Source organism: Macaca nemestrina, chromosome 9 (genome assembly GCF_043159975.1).
Source record: "Macaca nemestrina isolate mMacNem1 chromosome 9, mMacNem.hap1, whole genome shotgun sequence".
Taxonomy (NCBI): domain Eukaryota; kingdom Metazoa; phylum Chordata; class Mammalia; order Primates; family Cercopithecidae; genus Macaca; species Macaca nemestrina.
This window is the reverse complement of record NC_092133.1, coordinates 143828393-143853773: the sequence shown is the minus strand read 5'-3', so window position 1 is coordinate 143853773 and position 25381 is coordinate 143828393. Positions and strand designations below refer to the sequence as shown.

Here is a 25381-nt window from a genome sequence, read left to right as displayed (position 1 = left end):
CTCCACAGTCTGCTCTTCAGTTTTGCAAATGTCTGGAAGCGGGTGCATCCACTCCAAGAATACAGGCAGAACTGCTGAACAGAAATGATGGAAATCCCGACTGTCCAGCCTCAATTCAGAGGCAGGCTGTCTGGGCATATGCCCAATTTTATATATAAGAATCTAAAATAAGATTTACGCTGTGCCATTCTGGCTGCCAAGTTCTAAGGAAAATTATTTGGGTGGCAGGCAAGCTGTAGAATGCACTGTGGGTCAGGAGAAGGAGGTCCACACAAGGCAGTTTTCAGAAGACCACTGCGCACACGTGCACCACTCTGGGCCTGCCCCCCCTCCTCTGCCGGACACCCCAGCTTGCTCCCGCCGTGGGGCTGCTGCGCTGCTTCTCGCTGCTACCCAGGACGTTCCTCCGGCAGACCCCCGCACGGCCCTCTCCCTCCGCATCCCCAGGACGTTCCTCCGGCAGACCCCCGCACGGCCCTCTCCCTCCGCGTCTCCAGAGTTTGGCTCAAATTGGGGACTTCTCATCCCCTCAGAAAACACTCCCCACCCAGGTGCCTGCCACACAGCACACACCTCTGACTACCTGTGCGACCTCCTCCCTCAGACCCAACTCTCCTGAGTTTGTTTTGCTCACTGCTGCATCCCAGCCCTGGAAAATGTCTAGCAACAAATATCTGCTGACTGAATTTGTGAACAAAATCTCTCCAAGATCATGGATTATATTCCTGAAAACTAACAATTCCTCAATGGTTATCTAAGTGAGTCACCACAATTTAGGTACACATTACATTTGTTTCTGTAATTTTCCATATATAAATCTTTAATGCACTTCAGACTTAAAAGCTGAACCTAAGCTTGCTGTTTAACTTTAAAATATTATGGTTTATAATGAAAGTGAAGACATAAATGAGGCAACATAAAAGTTAAAATTTGCAAGAGGAGATCTCATTTGAATGAAGTAACTGGTATAACTGAAAAAAGCATGAAAGACTCTGGAAACAATTATTCTAGATGTAAGAATCAAAAAGGATAGAGCTAACCAGATAGAAAAGAAAAGTCTGCCCAAATAAGAAAACCCACACGGAACCACCTAGATGGCGTGAGCTCAAATCACTGGGCTTTACATTATTCTCCCGGCCTTTACTTCCCGGAGACTTCAAAAAAACCAAAACTTCAAAATGAAAACACAGTGTTGTCAGTGGTCCTGCCACCATTCCCTCACCCTAACAGTCCTCTACAAAGATCGATGTGGGAGTCAGGAACTGTGAGCTTCAGTATCTGCTCTGGGTTGAATCGTGTCCCTGCAAAAGATCACCCCTCATATCTGTGACCTTATTTGGAAGCAGGGCCTGTGCAGAGACAGATGCCCCTGGACTTACAATGGGGTTACAACCTGATAAACCCATTGTAAAGGTGAAAATCACAGGTTGAACCATCTTAAGCCAGGGCCATCTTATGACCAGGTTAAGATGAGGTCATACTGGGTTAGAATGGACCCTAAATCCAATTACTCGATCCTTGTAAGAGGAGAGAGAGGCCCGGACACAGGGAGCAGCTCACATGATGATGGAGGCAGGGACTGCAGTGACAGGTACCCCTCCAGGATCGCTGAGCACCTGAGGCCGGGGTGAGGCCTGGGGCGGGTTCCCTCAGCACCTCCAGAGGCCCAGCCCTGTGGCAGCTCAGGGTCTCCGACTCCAGCCTCCGGAACTGAGACAAGTGTCTGTTGTTTAAACCACCCACTGTATGGTACTTTGTTACAAGAGCCAGAATACACTAACTGAGTGATAAAAATTTAAGGTACACTTATTTTTGTTTTAAAAAGTCACATGAAATCAAAACGCTGGGCTAGCCGAGATTCAGAACACTGACCTGCCAGGCCAGAGGCTGGGAGGAAAAGTTATCTTAGGGCCCCATCATATGTGTTTTGTTGTCTCAATTACAAAATCCCCCTTCCCTCCCTTTTTCTTTTCTGAGACACAGTTTCACTCTGTCACCCAGGCTGGAGTGCAATGGTGCGATCTTGGCTCACTGCAACCTCTGCCTCCCGGGTTCAAGCCATTCTCCTGCCTCAGCCTCCTGAATAGCTGGGACTACAGGTACCCACCACCACAGCCAGTTAATTTTTTTGCTATCATTAGTAGAGACAGGGTTTCACCATGTGGGCCAGGCTGGCCTCAAACTTCTGACCTCGAGTGATCCGCCCACCTCAGCTTCCCAACGTGTTGGGATTACAGGTGTGAGCTACTGTGCCTGGCCAAGATCCTCTTTTCTATGTTTAAACACAGTTAATGAGAAATAAGACTTGCACATTTAATAATACCTTAAGATTACAAACTGCATTTGCTATAGGAATTTTTCAATGATGCTTACACAATGATAGTTACAGGAGGCTGAATATGTTCTTATTAGCGACATTAACCTTGTATTAATTTAACCTGCCACTGTACATTTATTCATATTTGATAGATTCTCTTGCTAGTTGGAGAAAATGCATGGCCCTGGGTTTCCTTCCTTGCAGATGTGCAAGACACTGGCACACAGCCAGGCACAGAAGTGCAGTGCTCCCGACACACACACAGGTGGACACAGAAGTGTGGTGCTCCCCCCACACACACAGGCGGACACACAGGCAGGCACACAGCCAGGCACAGAAGCGTGGTGCTCCCGACACACACACAGGCGGGCACAGAAGCGTGGTGCTCCTGACACACACACAGGCGGACACACAGCCAGGCACAGAAGCATGGTGCTCCTGACACACACACAGGCGGACACACAGCAGCACGGTGCTCCCGGCACACACACAGCCGGGCACAGAAGTGCGGTGCTCCTGACACACAGGCAGCCTCACAGCCCCACCGACGTGGTGTCCGGGGCCACCACTTAACTTCTGACCTGGTGGTGCTGATGCCTCCCCCTCCAGATGGCAAACCAATGCCCCAGTGGTACCCTCCATGTGCCAAATGGTTCTGAGTCTTTCATGCATAGGTACTCAAAACTCACCACAAGCCTATGGCTATTATTCCCCAATTTCAGATGAGAAGACTCAGGCACGGAAAGGTTGACTTCACCACCCAAGTGAGCAGTGGGACTTGGCAGGACTCAGACCCAGAGCACAGCCTCTATTCCCAGGACACTGAGGGCATCAGTCTACTGCTTTTTATAAAAACTTAGAAGCAAACAGTACAACCAACGTGAGCACATTCTTACTATGAACAAGGCAAACATCACAGTCCAAAGGGAAAGTGCCTGTTTCTGCTCCAATCCTGTGCCCCACAGATAACCACTATGGAGATTTTTATATGTCAAAGTTTAGACTCCTAGATATAAGGTTAAGTATAAAATATGTATGTATACCACTACATTGATTTTTTAAAGAAAAGCAGAATCAAGATGCTGCTGCTTCTATGTTGGCAGAGAAGCTGAGTGTTGGGAAAAGCTCAGTGTTGGGAGAAGCTGAGGCAGGGCTTGCATGTCTGACATAACGTAAAAGAGTCTTGGAACATGTCCGGGGTCCAGGGTCTAAAACTCCTCATGGCCTTTGGAACACCAAGCTCTGTGCTAAAGCGTGGAAGGCTACCCTGATGCACCGTTATCTAAGCCCAGGGCATAAAACCCCTCGTGGCTTGGACAGAATCCAGGGCTCGTGGCCTCTGGAACGTGTCTAGATTCGCTGGCTCCTTGCTCTCCCAGGATCGAATGTATCTTGAGTTAAAAGAACCTGCTCTCCAGTATCTGAAGTAGCAGAGTATGTTCCACATGCTTCAAAGGAAATGCTAAACCATCACAGCTGCAGACCATGTGCTTTCCCTTTCGACTGCCACATTCTCGACACCTGTTTCTTTGATCACCAATAAATAGTCTGGACGTCCAGAGCTCAGGCCCTTCACAGCCTCCATATTCGTAATGGTCCCCTGGTCCCACTTTCTCTCTCAAACTGTCTTTTCTCATTCCTTTGACTCTGCCGGACTTCATCACCCCCATGACCTGGTGTTGGGTCCAATCACCCAACATTCTAAAACTCAGTCTCCTCACTAAACATACCTGCAGATCTTTCCCTGTCTCTGCGTGTGGGTGTACATCTGTGTAGGTGTGTGCACCACTGCATTCAGCTGGTTTGTCACGTGGTGTTCAGTAACATCAATATATGATCATATATTTTCTTTCATTCAATTTTTATACAGCCAGAAATATACCTGTAACATGTGTATCTAGAAAGAAAATGGAGGATCAAAAAGCACATATACTTAAAATTTTAAGACCACCTAAATACCTTCCCTAAAGAACATATTTTGCACTCCACTAACAGAACAGGAGTATTATTTCCTCATCTACTAGAAAAGCACCTCACATTGGCTGTCTGGGGTCGTGGTTATATATTTAATGACCTACTGCGCACAGTAACCCTGTGGAGATGGGAGCAGCATCATGACCCCACCGTTTAGCAGACGGGCAGGGTGAGGAGGGCTGAGTGCTGCCCAAGGCCGCTGCTGCAGAGCCAAGCCAGCGCCAGTCTCAGGCTGGCTTCAGGATCTATCTGTGCATCTGGCCACAGCGCCAAGCTGCCTCGGCAGTGCCCGTCTCTGCACACTCTTGCCAACACTTAAAATGCTTCCCAATTTGTTGAGTAAAACATCACTTGTTCCAATTTGTGTTCCCTATATTATTAAGCAAGTTACATGATATTTACCTCCATCAACACCTTGTTAGGAAGTAAAAATCCCAAGAAGGTAGACAAGGTGAGGAAGGGAAGAAACAGTCCCCACAGGCAAAATTCAAGGGGATTTAAAAACATCCACCTGAAGAATCAATATCAGTACACTAAACAATGGCTGATAAAGGTATCCGCCCATTCATCAACTTCCACACTCAGTTCCAAGGTGAAATGATGTTCAAGACCAAGCGGCTTCGTGTGCCTCACGAAGAATATGAATTCCAGGAGGGACCGTCTCCGTGATCTCTGCGAATGTAAGGAGGCAGCATCCACTCTTGAGAGACATGGAAGGAGCAAAACACAGAGCTACGTATACAACACCACGATGACGTGCAAAAGGAAAAGGAAAAGAAAACTAAGGACAACAGAGTCTGGATGTTTTGTTGCCTCCGGATCTCCCGTTGAAATGTGATGTCTAGCGCTGGAGGCGGGCCTGTCCTCGCAGTAACGCGAGAGTTCTCCATGAGTTCACATGGGATCTAGTTGTTTAGAATGGAGCTGGGCATCTCCTCTCTCCCTCCCTCTCGCTCAGTCTCTCACCATGTGACACACGGGCTCCCGCTTTGCCTTCTGCCCTGATGTAAGCTTCCCGAGACCTCCCCAGGAGCTGAGCAGATGCTGGAGCCATGCTTCTCTTACAGCCTGCAGAACTGTGAGCCAGAATCAACCTCTTCTCCTTATAGATTACCCAGTCTCACACATTCCTTTATAACAATGCAAACAGACCAACAAAAAGGAGAGAAGCAGGCCAGACCTTGCAATGTGGCCTCACAAGGAATGTACACTACGGCTTCCACCAAACCGTTTGCACTGTTGACTTGTCACAGCGTTTCCAGCCTCTGGAAAACATTCCATAAGCCTTGCCTGCATAACACCTTGAAGCAGCAGCTCCTATAAATTTCATGAACACGTCCAGTTTGCTACTCCTGACCACAAGCAGAGCTCGGCCAGGCTCAGGACGTTAACACAAAACAAACAGATCAAGCAGTAAACAGGCCTTACCAGCCTCCAGCTCTAGGGCTTACCAGAGGAGCCGCACTGCACCTGCACCGCTTCAGTGCCGCCTGTTATTTGCTGAATCCCTGAGGCAAGCGAGTTAACGAGGGTCTTTTTCTTCATCTTACACGGGCTCTCTCCAATCTAGTAATTCTCAGCTTAACAGCAGCAGCACATTTGGAGAACAAAGAGTTAAGCTGCAGACCCCTCCTCCCCCCAGCAATCTTTACACAGCCTGTCTTTGCAACAGATCACACAAAACACGCCTGTAGTCATGTAACTGCGGTAACGGCAGCAACACCTGCTGAATTCTTACTACGAACCAGGCGTGTTTTTAAGTGCTTTGTGTGTATGAACCCACTCAGTGCTCACACGGGCCTCTGAGGGGGCTACTGCTGTGATTCTCATCTACAGACGAGGAATCTGAAGGGGCTGAAGGTGAAGCCCCACCCACGTCACAAAGCTGGCGCGAGATGAGCACAGAGGAGGACCCAGGCCGACCTTGGCCCCCGACAGAGCAGGCACAGAGGAAGACCCAGGCCGACCACACAGAGGAGGACCCAGGCCGACCTTGGCCCCCGACAGAGCGGGCACAGAGGAGGACCCAGGCCGACCTCACAGAGCAGGACCCAGGCCAACCTCACAGAGAAGGACCCAGGCCGACCACACAGAGGAGGACCCAGGCCGACCTCACAGAGGAGGACCCAGGCCGACCTCACAGAGGAGGCCCTAGGCTGACCTTGTTCCCCGACAGAGCAGCACAGAGAAGGAAGGAGGTGGTGCTCATCCCACGCCTGCCGTTTCCTAGCTGGCCTCAAAGCACCTGCACAACGTTGCTTCTTTGGGAAGACGCATTCGGGTTCCAGACAAAATGAGAAGTTACTGGGAAGCCTGTCTGAGAGTGGAGGGTGTTCCCTTCCGAACTAGCAGCCAGAGCCCCGAGGAAGTGTCTTTTTTTAAAAAACAGGGTAGCCGCTCTGGTCTTGAATCACCATTCACCACCAAAGGTTTTTCTTTTAGACGAATGTAAATCAGCCCTGATGAAGGTGCCTGGGCACACAGAACACAGAGCATGTCCTCTGCTTTCTTTCCTCCCCGGGCCACGCTTCAACAGCAGCAGAATGCCCTTACACACTCATAGTACCCGGTAAAAGTGCCCTTTAAAGGACAGGGAGCAGGTAAGCTTGTGAACTCATTTTAGCAGAAACAATATTTTCGGGAAACACTTCTGCACCACAAGGAGAAATTCAGTGAAAAACGTGCATGTACAACGTTCAGTGTGACAGACTTTCAAAACCACAACAGATAACGGAGGCTCTGATTTTTAACAGGAAAAGATACGACGTAAAAGCAGCCAGTGTATTAAGTTATGAATTGATTTAATGTAACATTCTTCCTTTTCCCTAATAGCAGCAATGCATGCCCACGAAAATCAGCCCATTTTAAGAGCCGCGCAGCACAGTGAGCCGCCCATCTCCACGGCCTCGCCCGCCCTGCATAGCGCAGCACAGTGAGCCGCCCATCTCCACCGCCTCGCCCGCCCTGCGTAGCGCAGCTTTTTTTGGCACTGAATATACTGTTTAGATACTTAATGTTTTGCTACCAAAAATGGGATCACACTATATAAACTTTTTTGCAAACTGTTTCTCATAAGCCTTGGCCACCTTTGTTTCCAGGGGAGGTTACGGGCTGAAACTGGGGGGACCCTGTGGGGAGGCCCCTCCTCTGCTATTTTCTCACTGCACTGCGAACCTTTGCCAAAACAAACTTCTCGTGTAATTCACCACAAAAACAGAACGCACTGTCAAACGCAGGTGGTCGGGTGAAATTAAACAGGAAAACCTGGCTTGCTCTTCAAGGCTGCCTAACGGTCATGCTCTAGTTCAGGTGATTTTCATCTCAACACTATTCTATAGAGAATTTCAAAATTTTATCCTGCTTTTTAGATAAAATTACAGTTTATCTTGCTTTCCCTTACATGCTGGATTCTGGAACTTGGGTCTGACTTTTCTGAGCAGTCAGAAGTACTGACTTTGGAACCACTTTGTCTCAGAGCTATGCTGTTTTCTCCTGTCACTCATCCAGGCACCACCCGCACCCAGTGGGCACCAGACAGCACCCTTCTCCCTGTGGACACCTCTTCTTCGATTTTCTCCCGGCTAACTTCTAGCTTGAACACTTTCAAAAAATGGAAGATGGCTGTTGTGACAAGGGGGCAAAAGACAAGATTTTATCTTTTCTGGAATTACTGTTTCATTGTTTTACATGAATTTTTGCCTTTTGTTACTAAATTATCGGGATATCCGAATAATACTTTGTAGTTACAAAGCTAAAAATTAAGCTTTTCAGTTCAATAAACATTTTCACAATGTAGCTTTAAGAAAACCAATTCTGTCACATCTACATTCTAGAGATGGTAACAGACTCAAATGGCAGGAAGTTTAGGGAGAGATGGTAACAGACTCAGACAGCAGGAGATTAAGGGGATACTTGTAGCCAGGAAACAGTTTCCTGGTTTTTGCCTTGCAATTTGTCCTTTAAAAAATTTCTGATGAGTTTAGGCACCACAAACCCCTATTTCCCCAATATTTTCTACTCTAAAACTAATATCAGTAGAAGAGAAAACACAAAATATAACAGGACAGTAACAGTTTTAAAGAGAAGAAAATACTTTAAATGCCTGGGTGAAAATACAGCTCACATAGGAAGACTGAGCAGACTTCACTAGAGCAAGTGATTTCCTGCCACCACTTGGCTGACACACGTGAACACAAGGGTGAAAACAGACACACACGAAGGCAGACACATTAATACAAACATGAAGACAGGCATACACAGGTGAAGACAGCCATGAAGAAAGGCAAGCATGCATGAACATGCATAGACACGCATGAACACATGCATAAAGACACATGAACACAGACATGCCTAGACACACGTGAACAGACATGCATAAAGACGTGAACAGACATGCCTAGACACACGTCTTTATACATGCATACACACGTGAACACACAGACACGTGAACAGACATGCCTAGACACACATGAACAGACATGCATAAAGACATGTGAACAGACATGCCTAGACACACGTCTTTATACATGCATAAAGACACGTGAACACAGACATGTGAACACAGACATGCCTAGACACACGTGAACAGACATGCATAAAGACATGTGAACAGACATGCCTAGACACACGTCTTTATACATGCATAGACACACATGAACACAGACACGTGAACACAGACATGCCTAGACACGTGAACATGCATAGACATGTGAACAGACATGCCTAGACACGTCTTTATACATGCATAAAGACACGTGAACACAGACATGTGAACACAGACATGCCTAGACATGTGAACAGACATGCATAAAGACATGTGGACATGCCTAGACACACGTCTTTATACATGCATAAAGACACACGTGAACACAGACACGTGAACAGACATGCCTAGACACACGTGAACACAGACATGCCTGAGGACAGGCACGTCTCCAGCCCTTGCCCCTTCAAGGTCTCCGACTCATGTTTTCAAAGAATCTCAACCACCCTACAATGAGTGCTGGTCATTTTTTGGCAACTGGCCTTTCTCTGAGGGGAGAACCAACTGTGTAAGTTCCAGCAGTGACCTGCCTCCAGTGCTGGGCAACCTGAGGGAGGGCACAGTACCTGGAGCCCAGGTGCCAAGCTGCTCCCACATACCCCCCCATCGCCAGGGCTGCCGCTGGCTCCCGTGCGCCGCACCCCCCCACAACCCCTGACAGCCGCTGCTGGCTTCTGTACGCTGTGACCCCCTATCCCACCCGAACCCCTTCCCCATCACCAGGACTGCTACTGCTCCCGGAAGCGCCCGTGCATCCTGCCTATTTATCAAGCGGGACACTGGAGGTTCCATCGATCCTGTGAGCCCTGAAACCTTCCAATGTGCTCTGTTTTGCATGACAGACATTCTATGTTGCTTGCAAGAGTGACATTAAGATACTCCACAGCTAGTAGGCTGCGGGCACCCTTGTCAGACCTGGGGCTCTTGAAGGCCCTGGCCCTTGACAGCCTGGAAGATCGACTCATAGCCCTGATGTCCACGCCCGGCCCTGCTGGCACCTGCAGCCCTGGGTGGCTTTCTTGTGAGTGCCTCAGCTTCTGATTTATCTACTCTTTTTTTTTTTTTTTTTTTTTTTTTGCAGAAGAGAATCACTAAGTGACACATATTCCAGAGAGGGCCAAAATTCTATAAATAGTAAGCAAATGCATATCTGCAATTTTATCTGCATTCTACTGCAGATAATCGTTATCCTTTTTTAATTAAACAGACCGAAAGCCAAACAAGCAACCAGCTGCAACTCAGCATTGGAAGTTCAGTCTCTGCTTCGCTACCAGGAGCAGGGGCTGTCCCTGGAAGATGGTTCACACAGAAGACGCTGTCCCTGGAAGATGCTTAACACGCAGGACACAAATGCTTAGATCCCAACACAAAGGAAACGCCCATCCTAGAACCCCTTCAAATAGGCATAATCCATCCTCTACAGACCCTTCTCTGCAACAAAACAGGGGAATGTAGCCCTTGTTTTTGTTCTTTAAAAAACATAAGGAGTAAGTAAAACGAGAGTACTGTACTGCCTCCTCCCATGCTGGACACGACGACATTTAAGAAGGCATTCATTTTGTTCTCACGCCAGAACCTGCAGGGAAGCCTTGCCAGACCTCACTTAAAGCAGCTTTATAGAACGTACGAAAGCCATTTTTCAGTTAATAACCTGGCCTCTGGCCTCTCCTACGTGGAAAGTTCACCTCAAATCTTAAGACAGAGTACACCGAGTTCACAGTCGCCGGCTCATTTTCCAAAAACACGCATGTGTCCCAACCCTTCTATGGCACACAACGGAGACCCCAGCACAGAGGGAAGTTTCCCTCTGTTCACACGTGCAGACAACGATGCGGAGAGGGCTGTGTTGGTGGAAATGCAAGTACAAGTGCTCCTTTCATCAAATTTATTCAAAAGTGACTTAAACATCAGGGTAACGAAAGATACAGGTTCTAAGGACCAGCACTGGTTTCTCTCCTCAAGATTTTCACCACTGAGATAGAGTTGCCGCCTAATTCATCTCAGGCAATTAGGGAGTCCAAGTGCAATGGCCAGTTATACAGATTATTCTTTTGTAAAGCATCAGCATTTAACAGTTTCTGCATCATATGCATGATAACGACATAAAAAGACAGTCTTGATGAGACTGAGAATGACGGGCGGCAGGGAGAACCGGCACAGGAACACTCGGGGGGCTGCTGTTTGTTTTCGGGACACTGTCGTTCCTAATTCAACTTGGAATGCTAAAATCGTATCTTTTAATCCCTCTCGGTCCTTCAATTTGTTGAGCCCAATCACGCCAATCAGAAAAGTGGCACACCCGAGGAGAGGGGCACACCCGAGAAGAGCACTGAAGCCAGCGCCAGGGAGGTAGCTCTGGAGACAGGCTGCTGTAACCCACGGTGGGCCGTGTCCAGAGACCACTCCTCCAGACACTGCGCAGGGTACAGGCCGCAGCCGACCTGATTTATGTGCCCACGTGCACCACCGGGCGAGACAGTGGGAGGGAGACACATCCTGCTCTTGTTATTTGTTTGTGTCCCGGTCAATGCCTGCCCTTCCACAGTTTTGCCTATAATAATTTAAAAACCACACACTGCTATGGGAAGCCTGTTGCAAGCAGGCCTCCTGCACTCATCTACACTCCAGAGCTCACCTCACAAGAATGGAATGACCCTCCTCTTCCCCACCACTGGGAGTACTGCTGTGGACACGCTGCCCCAGACCCCCACACCACACCTCCTTCTCTCTCGCCACACCTTCCTCTGGACCAGCCTTGGGTGGGCCGGTGACAGCCGACACAGGAACGCAGCCTCTCTGCAGGAGCCTGTTCTCGGCAGATGCTACAACAGCATATTTAGGCCGTCAGTGGCACCTACGTCAACCAAGTAAAATGAAAACAAAAACCCAAACGCACACATGGCTCCATTTATGTAAAATGCCAAGCGTGTGCATATCACGTGCATAAACACACGTGAGGTTTGGGCTTCACTTCTGGTGAATGACATGGGATTGTCAGAGCAAACTGTACAAGAGGCAACTTTCTGAATTTACTTACTTTAAATTTTACTTTCATTCACTCAAAAAATATGCATCAGGCATCAACTATACACCAGAGACAGACAATGAAAAAAATAAATATACCAGTAAATCCCACAGCACATGGAAATCAGTAGCACTGCAAGAAAAGCAGGCTGATGAAAACGGACTCTATCCCACCCCAGATGAAACCAGAGGAAGGTGTGGCGAGAGAGGAGGAGGTGTGGCGAGAGAGAAGGACGTGTGGCGAGAGAGGAGGTGTGGTGCGGGGGTCTGGGGCAGTGTGTCCACAGCAATACTCCCAGTGGTGGGGAAGAGGAGGGTCATTCCATTCTTGTTTCCACGTACACACACGTGGAAATCGGAGTAAATTCCTATCCCACCCCAGACGAAACCAGAGACTGACACACACGAGGAAATCGGAGTAAATTTCTGCCAACGGCAAGGACAGGATATTATGATTCCATGAGCCTCTAGACAGTTCCACTTATTAAGGAATTACGGTGAAACTGCAGAGAGTGATACATGTTTTTTAACGAATGAATCTACATAAAAACAGAAATAAACTCATCTTGAAAGGTTAGGTCCCGCTTTCACCCTCACCCTCAGCGTTCACCGTTAAGATTTCCTGATCTCCCTTCGCTGCTGAATCAGGACTGTCTCTAGGTTAGCTACGTAAATCGACAGGACCCAGTACCTCCGGATGGCCACAGTGAGGGCCTCTGGCGAGCTGGCACAAGGACAGATGACCTCCTGTCGAAGGCCTTTACTTTGGAAGACATTGAGAAATGCATCGCAAGATGAAATAGACCCTAGAGTGAAAGAGGGACAATGGTCAGACAGCTGAAGCACTGTGATTGATTACAAAATCCCACCACAGAAAACCGTTCTGAAGGTGGGATTTAGGCACAAGTGGATCTAGGCAGTATGGAAAACTATTTAATACAATTTATTATTTATGTTACACTGAAAGTGGTCATTCTCAAACAGAACTCAAGAATTTAAAGAACTCAACCTCCACATTTATGACCCCTTTTCTGACAGATGAACTTACTTTAGTAACTTTTCTGAGACTTGTTCCACTGTTTTCAGTATGGAAGTTCCAAGACAGGGGTAAATCTAAACCAAATGAAGAAAACTTTCCTCTCTATTAAATGATGAGGTTGAGGCATAATTATCAAGAACATACCTGCTAAACTATGTCCAAATATAGACATACTTTCCTTTATGCAAGATGTATTGTTTTGTAGAGTTATGGGTTAAAACAATTGTTTATTAAATTAGCTCAGGATTTTTGAAATTTTATATTTGAAAACTGTTTATAAAACCTGTTTATGAGTCTGCTTTTGTATATCTGGTATTAAAGGAGTTTATGCTGTTTTAACTTACAAACATAAAAGTTGCATATTTCATAAATGTGGTCAGAAACCTTTCATTAATTTCACTCGGCTTTTAAGTTTTATATACTTTTCTCACAAAAGCATGCTAGCTAGGTTCTCGTTTCAGTTGGCTGAAATATTTCTCAAGGTGTATTTATAGTATTCTGTGGAGCCACTAATTTACTTCATCTGAGTATTTTTGTTAGAGAATATGATAATGAAATTACATGTAAAATGACAAATTACTTTACTGATCAAGAAATCCACTACAGACCGTAAAGTACGAGCAGTCAAATATTTCCTGAATATTTCCTTATTACCTGCTTAGGGCTTACTTCATTTCACCCTCATGAAAGTTTATGACGTAAGCACCGTTCTACAGGCAGGGAAACAGGGTCACCAAAGGAACTTTCTCTACAGAATCAAGACATCCTCTGAATCCCAGGGCTGTGGAGTCTACAAATGTCTGTCCTTATTAAGCCATCGTACCTCTCGGCCAGAGTGAGAGATACGGTTTGGTGATTTTAAGACAACTTCTTTACTAAGATAAGGATTAGAAAAAGAAAAATCAAAGTATAAAGAATGAAACCTGGGGGAAAAAAAATAAAAAAAGGCTCCACAGCCTGCCTCGTTCCCACGGCTCCTCACTCACAGGGGTTCGCGCCGTCCGCCACGATCAGCATCCGCAGAGAGGAGAGGTTGATGTCTCTCTGGTCTCTGTGGGCCACCAACGCCCAGTGCATATCCCTGGATTTCACACACGCCACTTTGGCTAAAAGAAAAATAGAAATAGGTTAGTATGTGCCACCGTCAGATCGCCCCCTGTTGAAAGAGAGATCGTCGTGAGTGGTGGGGAAGGGTGAAGAATCACTGTCACCCAGCCCCCGTGAGCCTTGTTTTTTTTTTGTTTGTTTGTTTGTTTTTTTTGAGACGGAGTCTCGCTCTGTAGCCCGGGCTGGAGTGCAGTGGCCAGATCTCAGCTCACTGCAAGCTCCGCCTCCCGGGTTCACGCCATTCTCCTGCCTCAGCATCCCGAGTAGCTGGGACTACAGGCGCCCGCCACCTCGCCCGGCTAGTTTTTTGTATTTTTAGTAGAGACGGGGTTTCACCGTGTTAGCCAGGATGGTCTCGATCTCCTGACCTCGTGATCCGCCCGTCTCGGCCTCCCAAAGTGCTGGGATTACAGGCTTGAGTCACCGCGCCCGGCCTTTTTTTTGTTTTTTAATACCAATCTCGGCTCACGGCAACCTCCTCCTTTTCCTGGGTTCAAGAGATTCTCCTGCTTCAACCTTCCAAGTAGCTGGGATTATAGGCATGCGCCCCCAGGCCCAGCTAACTTTTGTATTATTAGTAGAAACGGGGTTTCTCCATACTGGCCAGGGTGGTCTGGAACTCCTGACCTCAGGTGATCCACCCTCTTCGGCCTCCTGAAGTGCCGGGATTACAGGAGTGAGTCACCGCGCCCGGCCAGACCCACCTTTGTACTGGCAGACCTTCTGGATCCAGGAGAGAGGGTTCACCTTCATCAGCGAGTACGGGATGCTGATCACATGCATCATGTTCATGACGCTCTGCAATCAACACAGGAACACGCAGGGTGAGCACGGAGGGGCACGCAGAGGAGCAGCTCTCAGCCAGTGGCAGGGACGCTAGGCCGCAGGGGGGCAGGGGGAGCCCTCAGAGTGCTGCAGACACCAGGCCGCACAGCCCCTGGAGGCTCCTTAGGGTGGGGCTGGCAGGGACGGCAACTACAGAGGGGCATGGCAGAGGAGCAGCTCTCAGTGAGTGCCGTGGACACCAGGCCACATGGGGCCCCAGAGGAAGAGGGGAAGAGGAGGAGGAGGAGCCGCTCGCAGGAAGCACCACAGACGCCAGGCTGCATGGGCCCCCAGGGAAGGAGGAGCAGCAGCTCTCACGGAGCACCACAGACACCAGGCTGCATGGGCCCCCAGGGAAGGAGGAGCAGCAGCTCTCACGGAGCACCACAGACACCAGGCTGCACGGGCCCGGAGGAGCAGCAGTCGCACAGGACCCTGGAGGCTCTTTAGGGTGGGGAGGGCGCAGACGGCTGGTCTGCATGAGCGTGGCACGGTCGGGTCTGGGTGTAATCCTTTAAAGCATGTCCATGGGAAAGCGACTCCCAAGGTCTCCCTCGAACTCCACTGCTTTCCCTAAACTACTGCTGACAGAATTAAATAATTTAAGTCCAAATCCTTTTTAAGATGAAACCTTTGGTGAAGTATCACCATTTTCAACAGCCTTTCGTATCCTCGAAGCCTAATTCTTCCTAGTGTGTTACGCTAACTTTTATTTTGCAGAACCCGTCTTGAGAACCGTACGCTGCTCTGAAACGCGGGCCCGAGGGAAGCTCACATTCTGGCTCTGGCCAGGCCTGGCTGCAGCAGATTGAGACTCCTGACAAAAATAAACTAGGACACACTGGCTAGTACCTGTACGCTGCTGCACGCTGAGGCTGGGACTCACACCTGCCTCACGCCACAGCAGTCAGACCAGGCACCACCTGGCGGGCTGTGCAGTCGGCTAGGATCCTTGCAGTCTTGTAGGCTACGGGTTGGGGGCAGACAAGAGGGCACAGACCCCTCCGCAGAGCCACTGGCTTGATTCAGGAAGCTCCAGATGAAAGCGGAAAGACGACGTGCGCCTTCCCTCCTCAGAGCTCCAGCAACTCCCTCCCTACTCTGTGCTGGGGTTTGTGAGGGCATCTTAAAAGCTGCTGCTGTCTGCTCAGAGACCTCGCCTTAGATGCGACAGTGGAGAGACTCACACCCACCAGGGCTGCCGGCCGTACCCCAGAGCACAGAGCAGGCAGGCTGGTACCACCAGCGGGAGACCCTCAGAGAGGCGGCCCCACGACGAGGCCTCAAAAGCAGGGCTGTGCGGACAACGCCACAGCCAGAAACTTGGGGGTTCTAATGACGAGAGTGACTAACAGCAACAGTGACATAGCTATCTGTTCTTTAGGACCTGATCATTGAATCATGTGTCAAACGTGTAGGTGGAGTGGGTGCTTAAACTTTAGGCCACATAATTCTCACACCAGCCACGTCAAATAGGATTGTCGTTCTCATTCACAGATAGGAAAACTGAGGTTCAGATTTGAGAAGGGACTTAGATGCACGTGTGATATGCCTGAGTCACAAAGCTAAGAAATGAAGGGCTGAGACACAAGCCCAGGTCCTCCAACCCCGAAGCCGGGCTTCCCCACTGCACCAGCACACGACGGTTCTGGGACCACACTGCTCCACCTTATCCCAGGTCCTCCAGTCCCAAAGCCAGGCTCCCCACTGCACCAGCACACAACGGTGCTGGGACCACACTGCTCCATCTCACCCCCTGACAGCATCAGACTTGAGAGATGACCCACATGTATCACAGAAGGCAGCCAGGTGGGCTGCTCTGGAGCCACAGATATTTGGTCTAGGAAATGCTTGCCGGCTCCTTTTCACATGAATTCTGGTCCACTGAGAAACGGCACATCCTGTATTCATATGCCCATCACTCATGTGACAACTACTAGAATCTTCTACCACCAAAAGATAAGAAGCTTCAGCATAAGAAAATATTCAAAAGAAAAATTAGTGAAAATTACCACATTCGAAACAGATGGGGGGAGCATCTAAGCAGTCACGCTCCACCTAGCTTTTAAGTGCCAAGCCTGCCTTAAACAAATAAGGTTTCTTCCCCATAAGAAGTGCCCAAGCCCGGCACTGTCATGCAGGGCACTCGTGATTGTGAGACAATCATTTCCCTGTAACACACACTGATTGCCATCCTCAAAGGCAAATCTGTAAACTACTTTTCCCCACAGAGTAACACAACAGCAGGCCCCACTGACTCAAGAAGTAACAGGAACATGCAGCTAACCAGATGTACAGGACAGTAATCCCCACACCAACCAACCTTGGATGTTACGCTAAGATACTGAATGCCAAAAGTGTGGGAAGGAAGATAAAGATCTCCACATGAGCCCTGGAAGGCTGTTTTCAGCAACTGTAACCTCAATCCATGTGTCCAAGACCCTCAAACCAGTGGCTGCTGAAACAACTGGCTTTGTGGTGCAGTCGTGAACCATGTTAGTGGACAACATCGGTCTTCTAAACAGTAATGATTTTCTCTTCACAGTGTGGGAGGAAGCAGCTTGCCCAAGTGAAACATATGCACACCTAGGCATTTGTATTCCGACACCCAGCACACTCCTGTGTGGACAGGCTGGGCGGGGTGGGGGGACTCCTGTGTGGACAGGCTGGGCGGGGGGGGGACACCTGTGTGGACAGGCTGGGTGGGGGCGGGGGTGGGGAACTCCTGGGTGGACAGGCTGGGTGGGGGCGGGGGTGGGGAACTCCTGGGTGGACAGGCTGGGCGGGGGCGGGGGACTCCTGGGTGGACAGGGTGGGCGGGGGCGGGGGACTCCTGCGTGGACAGGCTGGGCGGGGGGGACACCTGTGTGGACAGGCTGGGTGGGGGCGGGGGTGGGGGTGGGGAACTCCTGGGTGGACAGGCTGGGCGGGGGCAGGGGACTCCTGTGTGGACAGGCTGGGCGAGGGCGGGGGACTCCTGGGTGGACAGGCTGGGTGGGGGCGGGGAACTCCTGGGTGGACAGGCTGGGCGGGGGCGGGGGACTCCTGGGTGGACAGGCTGGGCAGGGGCGGGGAACTCCTGGGTGGACAGGCTGGGCGGGGGCGGGGCGGGGGACTCCTGTGTGGACAGGCTGGGCGGGGGCGGGGAACTCCTGGGTGGACAGGCTGGGCGGGGGCGGGGGCGGGGGACTCCTGCGTGGACAGGCTGGGTTGGGGGGGGCGGACTCCTGGGTGGACAGGCTGGGCGGGGGCGGGGGCGGGGGACTCCTGCGTGGACAGGCTGGGTTGGGGGGGGCGGACTCCTGTGTGGACAGGCTGGGCGGGGGCGGGGAACTCCTGGGTGGACAGGCTGGGCGGGGGCGGGGGACTCCTGCGTGGACAGGCTGGGCGGGGGCGGGGAACTCCTGGGTGGACAGGCTGGGCGGGGGCGGGGGACTCCTGGGTGGACAGGCTGGGCGGGGGCGGGGGCGGGGGACTCCTGTGTGGACAGGCTGGGCGGGGGCGGGGGACTCCTGCGTGGACAGGCTGGGCGGGGGCGGGGGCGGGGGACTCCTGCGTGGACAGGCTGGGCGGGGGCGGGGGACTCCTGCGTGGACAGGCTGGGCGGGGGCGGGGCGGGGGACTCCAGTGTGGACAGGCTGGGCGGGGGCGGGGGCGGGGGACTCCTGCGTGGACAGGCTGGGCGGGGGCGGGGGTGGGGGACTCCTGCGTGGACAGGCTGGGCGGGGGCGGGGGACTCCTGTGTGGACAGACGCGGCCAGGGGACCTCACTTACTGTCAGGATGCCATGCCAGAGCCCGACGTCTTTCTTGAAGTCCAGCACGTTCACAATGGTTTCAGCTGCACAAAAGAGGGAGTCAGGAGATTTTCTTAGGACAGGACAGCAACACACCAAAATGCAAAGAAAATCCAACACTGCATCGCAGGAAATAACAGATCTTGGAAAAATCCCATTTTGCTGCATCGTGGTGGAAATTCTGTAGACCCGTTTGAGTGCTGGTCACCCTGGAGTTTCTAGACAGATATCCTGACACACGAGTGAGCAGCGTCACCTCTCCAGGCTGGGCCTTAAAACACAGTGTGCCTTCTCTTTTTATATGTTTCCCCTCCCTGCCTTGTTCTTTAAAAGATTTCTTTTCACTTCCTCACGAGTCTCCCAGGAAAGGAAGCTTTGCAGCTGGAGAGCCCTGTGTGCACAGAGGAGGTGGATTTTTGGCAACACGGGGACCTACGCAGCTCTACTGGAAGTCTCCAAGGTTGGAGTTGCAATAAAACAAGGAGGCACTGGAATTTGGAAGACAGGGAGGGAAATCTATTCGATGACTATGGGGGAGGGCTCTAAAAAGGTGCTAAAAGCTCGTGCTTGATGAGGATTACTATCACAGAGCACCCTGGCCATGAACAGGCCCAGCTTTCTCTGGAAGTCACCTGGCCCCCCGAGGTCAGTAGCTGCCTGCACATGACTCAGTCTCCCCGTCTAAAGGCTGAAGTGTGGAGGGTAACAGACAGAGGGGCTTTCACAACACGCGGCCCAAGGAGACAACCCAAGTTCCTTTTGGAAAAAGTGAAGCAAGGAGGGAATGTATCTATTCCCTCCCCAAGAGTGACCGCCCTGGACCTTGGAGGTGTTATCAGGGCAAGGAGCAGGGGGCAATGCACCCCCAGGTGTGGAAAGTCCACGGCTAAACATCAGAACACCCGCGAGACACGTGCGTTGTTTTTAAAAGGGAGATGATGAGGATGGGGAGAGAATAAAAATAGTAGAAAGAGAAGTGTTTCATTCCACAGCGGAGTGGCACATGCCACTGCAGCTTCGTCAGGTTCCAGAAAGAGATGCCAGGCAGGGTGCACACTGCAGCTGTCCTGTCAGGGGGTCTCAGGGGGTCTCTGCAGGGGGTCTCAAGGGGCCTCAGGGCATCCCAAGGGCTCTCGAGGTCATGGGGGTTCTCTGGGGGTTCTGAAGGGGTCTCAAAGGGCCTCAGGGCATATCACTGTGTCTCAGAACATCTCAGGAGGCTTCAGGGGATCTCAGTAGGACTCAGGGCACCCATGCGGGAGTCTCTGGGGGTCCCCGGGATCTGCTTGCACCCTCCCCTCTCTGTGCCATTTCAGCACAGTTGCCACGGTTCCCTCCACTCACTTCCCCTCTTTGCCTCCCATACCGGCCCACCCGCGGGAAGGAAAACACATAAACACCACCAATTCTTCACCGCAGCAGCAGAGACCTGCAGAGACTGACTCAACCGGGAGGGCGGGCGGACACGGGTGTTTCCCTTACAACTAAAGATATGCTCATGTGCACCCGGGATGAAGCTCCATGGCGTTCACGGCGTCTCCCCAAATCCACATGCTGAAGCCCCGGGCCCCAGTGTGGCTGTGTGTGGAGAGCGTGCCTTTCAGGAGGTCATTCGCGTTCAGTGGGGTCGTCGGGATGGGTGCCTAACCGCACATCTTACACCTCCCATGAGAAGCCGGGAAGAGACCCCCACTGGGAACTGCCCAAGGGCACGCTGACCTGAGACCTCCGCGCTGTGCAGACACAAATGTCTGTGGTATTTTGCTATGGCAGGCTGAGCTGATATCCTAATTCAGCAATAAGTGAACGTCAGCGGAGCTGGGCACAAATGTCACACTATTTCTACAGCTCCTCGTGGGAAGGACGTGGCCTTCGTGTCAGGTGTCCCGGTTAGAACCAGGGTCCCAAGGAGTCGGGGTCTGGCACCCCACCTTCCGTGTAGCCGCACGCCTGCGTCAGGGCCTGGCAGTGTGTCAGCAGCGCGGTCCTCGTCACCGTCACACCCAGCACGCTGCCGTCCTTACACGTCTTGTACTGAAACGAGACAGAAAGCACAAGGGAGGTGGGGCTGGGAGGTGACGGCAGCTTTTCTGGTTACTTGAGGTCTCCGAGTTCCTGAATTTTGGCGCTCGAGTAACCGTCGGAAAGACACATTAATTCCCAAGGCCACACTCAGGGCCAGCGGAGGAGGCCGAGGCTGACTCACCTCAATATACGCGGTGTCGTTATTGGCGTCTTTAATGTGTGGGAACCAGTCTCGGGGCGGTTTGGAGAGATGTTTCGACTCTGTGACAAACCACAGCAGCTTTGGCCAACCTTGGAAATAAACGGCAAGTTCCTTTTAAATGTTACTCAGAAAGTAGGCCTGCAGAATTTCTCTCCATTCATGTGCTACCCTTTCAAACACATCAACTAGATTGAATCTCTGGTGTTTCCAGATTTCATGAGATCTAAGACATGAACAGAAGAGCACCCAAGCCTCCACCATGCATTACCTTCATGTCACCCCACGGGCCGGCAACCCGGCTGCGTCATCGGGGACGTGAACGCATGAAAAGTTGTGGGTCCACAACTGACGTTTCATTCCACCGAGGATTGAAACCGAGGCGGGGTGACGTATTCCCGCACCCGTCTTCTGACAAAGGATGTGGGCATGCGAGCTCTCGGAGCCTCGGTGGCATACCTTTAAACTGTGGGATCTCTCCTGTTGGGCTTTTTGGAAGTCCTTTATGGCAGGCGTCACTAGTCAAGGCTACGGTAACACCACAGCTTCCAAGCAAGAAACCTATTTGCTGGCTCCCTGCGTCCTGAGAGGGCAACAGAGAGAGAGGGGTTAAGAATCCACGACCCGCCCTGCTCCGCCCGGCCTTCGGCCCTCCCTCCAGGGTTCGCACGGACCCTGGAGTCTGCAGAACGGGGATCCAACCCCAGCCCTGCGCTTGGCATCTGTGGGACCCCGAACAGGTGAGCTGGCATGGCCTCAGTGTCCTCACGGGTAAAACAGGGACAGAAAGAACGGCGTCTCCCAGGTTTGTTGAGGATAAATTGGAAGAGCGTATGGAAAGTGCTCAGTGCAGGGCTGGTGCTCAGCGGGTCACATTAAGAGGCTGCTGTTACAGTTCCCTCCGACTCCATAAGACTCTGATCATAGGACACAATTACTGTAGAGAACAGACAGGGTCTGAAAAAACACTTCTAACACACTAACATCAAGTGCCTGATCTTTGAAACATTCAAAGACCAAAGGAACGGAAGGCACACCTGGCATGGGTGCCAGGCAGGGAACCTCAGCCAGAGGAAGGAAGACCTGGGTCACCTTCTCCTCACCCTGAACAGCTCGGTCTCAGCGAAATAACTGAAGCTTGCTGAAACGGGCCACTGCTGTGCAGCCTCACCAGACACCAGGTACAGGCGGCTCCAGGCTGCCAGCTCTGGTTTGGAAGGTCAGACCTGAGCAGACCACGCCAGTCCTCACTCCTGTCCATCTGCCCAAAAGCAGCCAAGGCACTCACGTCACTCTCTCTACGCCTGCCAGCTGTGCGGGTTTTCCATTATTTCATTCATAAAATAAACTGAAAGCTCCAAAACAGCCAGGGTTCCAGGAACTAAAAATACCACATTGTAGTGAGCAAGTCACCGTCTTCACTCCCCAGATGGCTCAGCGTGGACGCCCCCCTCCCCCGCATGGACCCTACACGGCCCGGTTGCTGTCAGTGATCAGAGGCCTGGCTGTGGATCTTCCCACCTGTTTCCCTGAAAACGGGAGAACATGAACTGAAGAGTGATGCTTTCACCTGGGTAAATCAGGCAGCATTAAAATTTCAAAGCTGTAGTCTCTTGAGTGTCTAGTACTTTTCTTACTGTAGATTTAAATCTGCAGTGAAAACGCCTCTCTGGAATTTTCACGGCGCAACAGCCGAACGGGCCAACTAGCACACGTAACAGCCGAACGGGCCAACTAGCACACACAACAGCCGAACGGGCCAACTAGCACACGCAACAGCCGAACGGGCCAACTAGCACACGTAACGTAGCTCCCCGAGGAATTTTCATGGAGCAACAGCCGAACGGGCCAACTAGCACACGTAACGTAGCTCCCCCAAGGTCTGGTCGTCGGGAGCTCGGTGGACAGACAGAACCCGCCTCGGGGACGTCTTGTGGTGCTTTTCCCACACGCGGTGCTTGCTCAAGGAAAGCCCTAATCAGTTACTTTAATGTGAATGTAAACATGACATTAGCAAACATCCCAACTCTGCAGAGGTAAGGGACAGAGGTGGGGTGACATTAGCTTCCACAGCAGGAAGGCAGCTCCGCGGAGCCAGAAAGTGCCGGGCCGAGGCAGGAGCACATGCGTGACGGTCACAAGACGGAGGAACGGCTGAGGCCACTCATGGCTATGGGTGGAACGCTGACCTCAGGCCAGGAGCCAAACTTTCCCTAAACCCTGCCCTGGTAATGTCTGCCCATGATTTAATATCCCAAATGATAAAATCATACACATAACAAGACTCCCTAAGAAATAAGAGACTGAAAACCACAGGAGCAGCAGGCCTGGGAGGATGCGGCTACGGTTCAGCCGAGGTGAAGCTGGGCCTGCTGCTCCTCAGCACGTGTAGAGCGCCCCCGCTGCCCCATCAGACGCCAGCCCTCAGCACAGCTCTGCTCAGCCCCGGCCAGTGCACTCAGAACAGCACTTACCATGTCTCACCCTACACACCTGTGTGGGAGGAAACCCGTGCAGCCTTCAACACACAGACGTGCCCACATACACATGCACACACACACGGATGCGCACACAACAGTCACACTCACATACATGTGCCCATGCATACACACGTGCCCAGTGTCCCCACACTCTCACATGTGCCCATGCATACACACGTGCCCACACTCAACACTCACACACATGTGCCCACACACACACGCATACACACTCAACAAAGAAAGGGATCGGACAGGTGGACCCCACACACAGCACCGGAAGCAAAGGGCTGCAGGTCCTCGGTGGGCCTCACGGCCTCCGCAGGTGACCCACGGATGGGACCTGGTTGCGCCTGGACTAGTGGCTTTCTTGACTCACAGGCCTTAGTTCTCTGTCCTTGGAAAGGTGATGTCAGCCTCATGTGGCTGGATCTGAGGCCAACTCCGGGAAACAGGTGCTACATCTCAGGAAAGTGTGAATAAAAATAATCCTCCCGGGGCAGAGCTTGCAGTGAGCAGAGATTACGCCACTGCACTCCAGCCTGGGTGACAGGGCAATACTCCGTCTCAGGAAAAAAAAAAAAAAAAAATCCTCCCAAGATGTGTTCAGAAAACTGGGTTCTCATTAGGGCCTTTATTCGAAGATACTTCTAATGGCTGTAGGACTGGCAGATGGAAGAAATATTAGGGTTCACATACTTATCACTACACAAATATGCTCATCTGACCCCACTTTGACTTGCACCATAGCCAACAGATTCTTTCAGTTAAAAATAAGAAAAGTTCTCTAAGACCAACAAACTGCTACATTCTAAAGGCACACTTCTCAAAGGATGGCACCCAAATGGCCAACAGGTCCATGAAAAGGTGCTCAACATCACTAATCATCAGGGAAATGCAAATTAACCACAGGGAAGCCAGGCAAGATGGCTCAACGCTTGTAATCCCAGCACTTTGGTTGGCCATGGCGGGCAGATCACTTGAGGTCAGGAGTTCAAGACCAGCCTGGCCAGCATGGCTAAACCCCATCTCTAGTAAAAACACAAAAATTAGCCGGGTGTCATGGTGCGCACCTATAATCCCAGCTACTCAGGAGGCTGAGGCAGGAGAATAGCTTGAACCCAGGAGGTGGAGGTTGCAGTGAGCAGAGATCATATCACTGCACTCCAGCCTGGGTGACAGAGCAAAACTGTTTAAAAAAAAAAAGAAAAAACAAAACAAAAAAAGCCACAAGACGACACCACCTCACATTGCTTGCATTGGTTACAATGGCATTTATCAAAAAGAGGAAAAATACCTGTTGATGAGGATGCAGAGAAAAGAAAACCCTTGCATGCTATTGGTGGTAATGCAAATTAGCCCAGCCATTATGGAAAACGGTATGGAGATTTCTCAAAAACCTAAAAATAGAGCTACCATATGATCCAGTAATCTTGCTACTGGGTATTTGGCCAAAGGAACTGAAACTGGTCAGGAATCCAGGAGATTATCTGCATGCCTACCTTCACTGGAGTGTTATCCACAAGCGCCAACACGACAAATCGACCTCAGTGCCCAAAGACCCACGAATGGATGCAGAGCAGGCCGACCCAGCACATTGGGTGCTATTCAGCCTTCAGAGAGGAGGCAAGCCCGCTGTGTGCTGAACCGGAAGGACATTACACCACATAGTGGGCGCTATTCAGCCTTCGGTGAGGAGGGAAGCCTGCCACCTGCTGAACCGGAAGGACATTACACCACATAGTGGGCGCTATTCAGCCTTCAGAGAGGAGGGAAGCCGGCCCGTGTGCTGAACCGGAAGGACATTACACCACATAGTGGGCGCTATTCAGCCTTCGGTGAGGAGGAAAGCCTGCCACCTGCTGAACCGGAAGGACATTACACCACATAGTGGGCGCTATTCTGCCTTCGGTGAGGAGGGAAGCCGGCCGTATGCTGAACCGGAAGGACATTACGCTGCTGGAAATAAGCCAGGCACAGAAAGGCCAAGGCCACATGAGCTCATTTACATGTGGCATTTAGTAGTGAACGGAATGGTGACCACGAGGGCCAGAG

The 25381-nt window shown here is 51.0% G+C and overlaps 1 protein-coding gene across 1 annotated transcript in view; it reads right to left on the bottom strand.

The window, feature by feature from the left end:
- LOC105490816 (disco interacting protein 2 homolog C) overlaps positions 1 to 25381 on the bottom strand; it is a 378821-nt gene that overhangs the window by 89331 nt on the left and 264109 nt on the right. Inside the window, 7 exon segments of the mRNA XM_011756731.3 lie at positions 12550 to 12664; positions 13884 to 14003; positions 14709 to 14802; positions 18605 to 18669; positions 20557 to 20659; positions 20832 to 20941; positions 21309 to 21432. Of these exon segments, the coding sequence (XP_011755033.2) occupies positions 12550 to 12664; positions 13884 to 14003; positions 14709 to 14802; positions 18605 to 18669; positions 20557 to 20659; positions 20832 to 20941; positions 21309 to 21432 (731 nt within the window).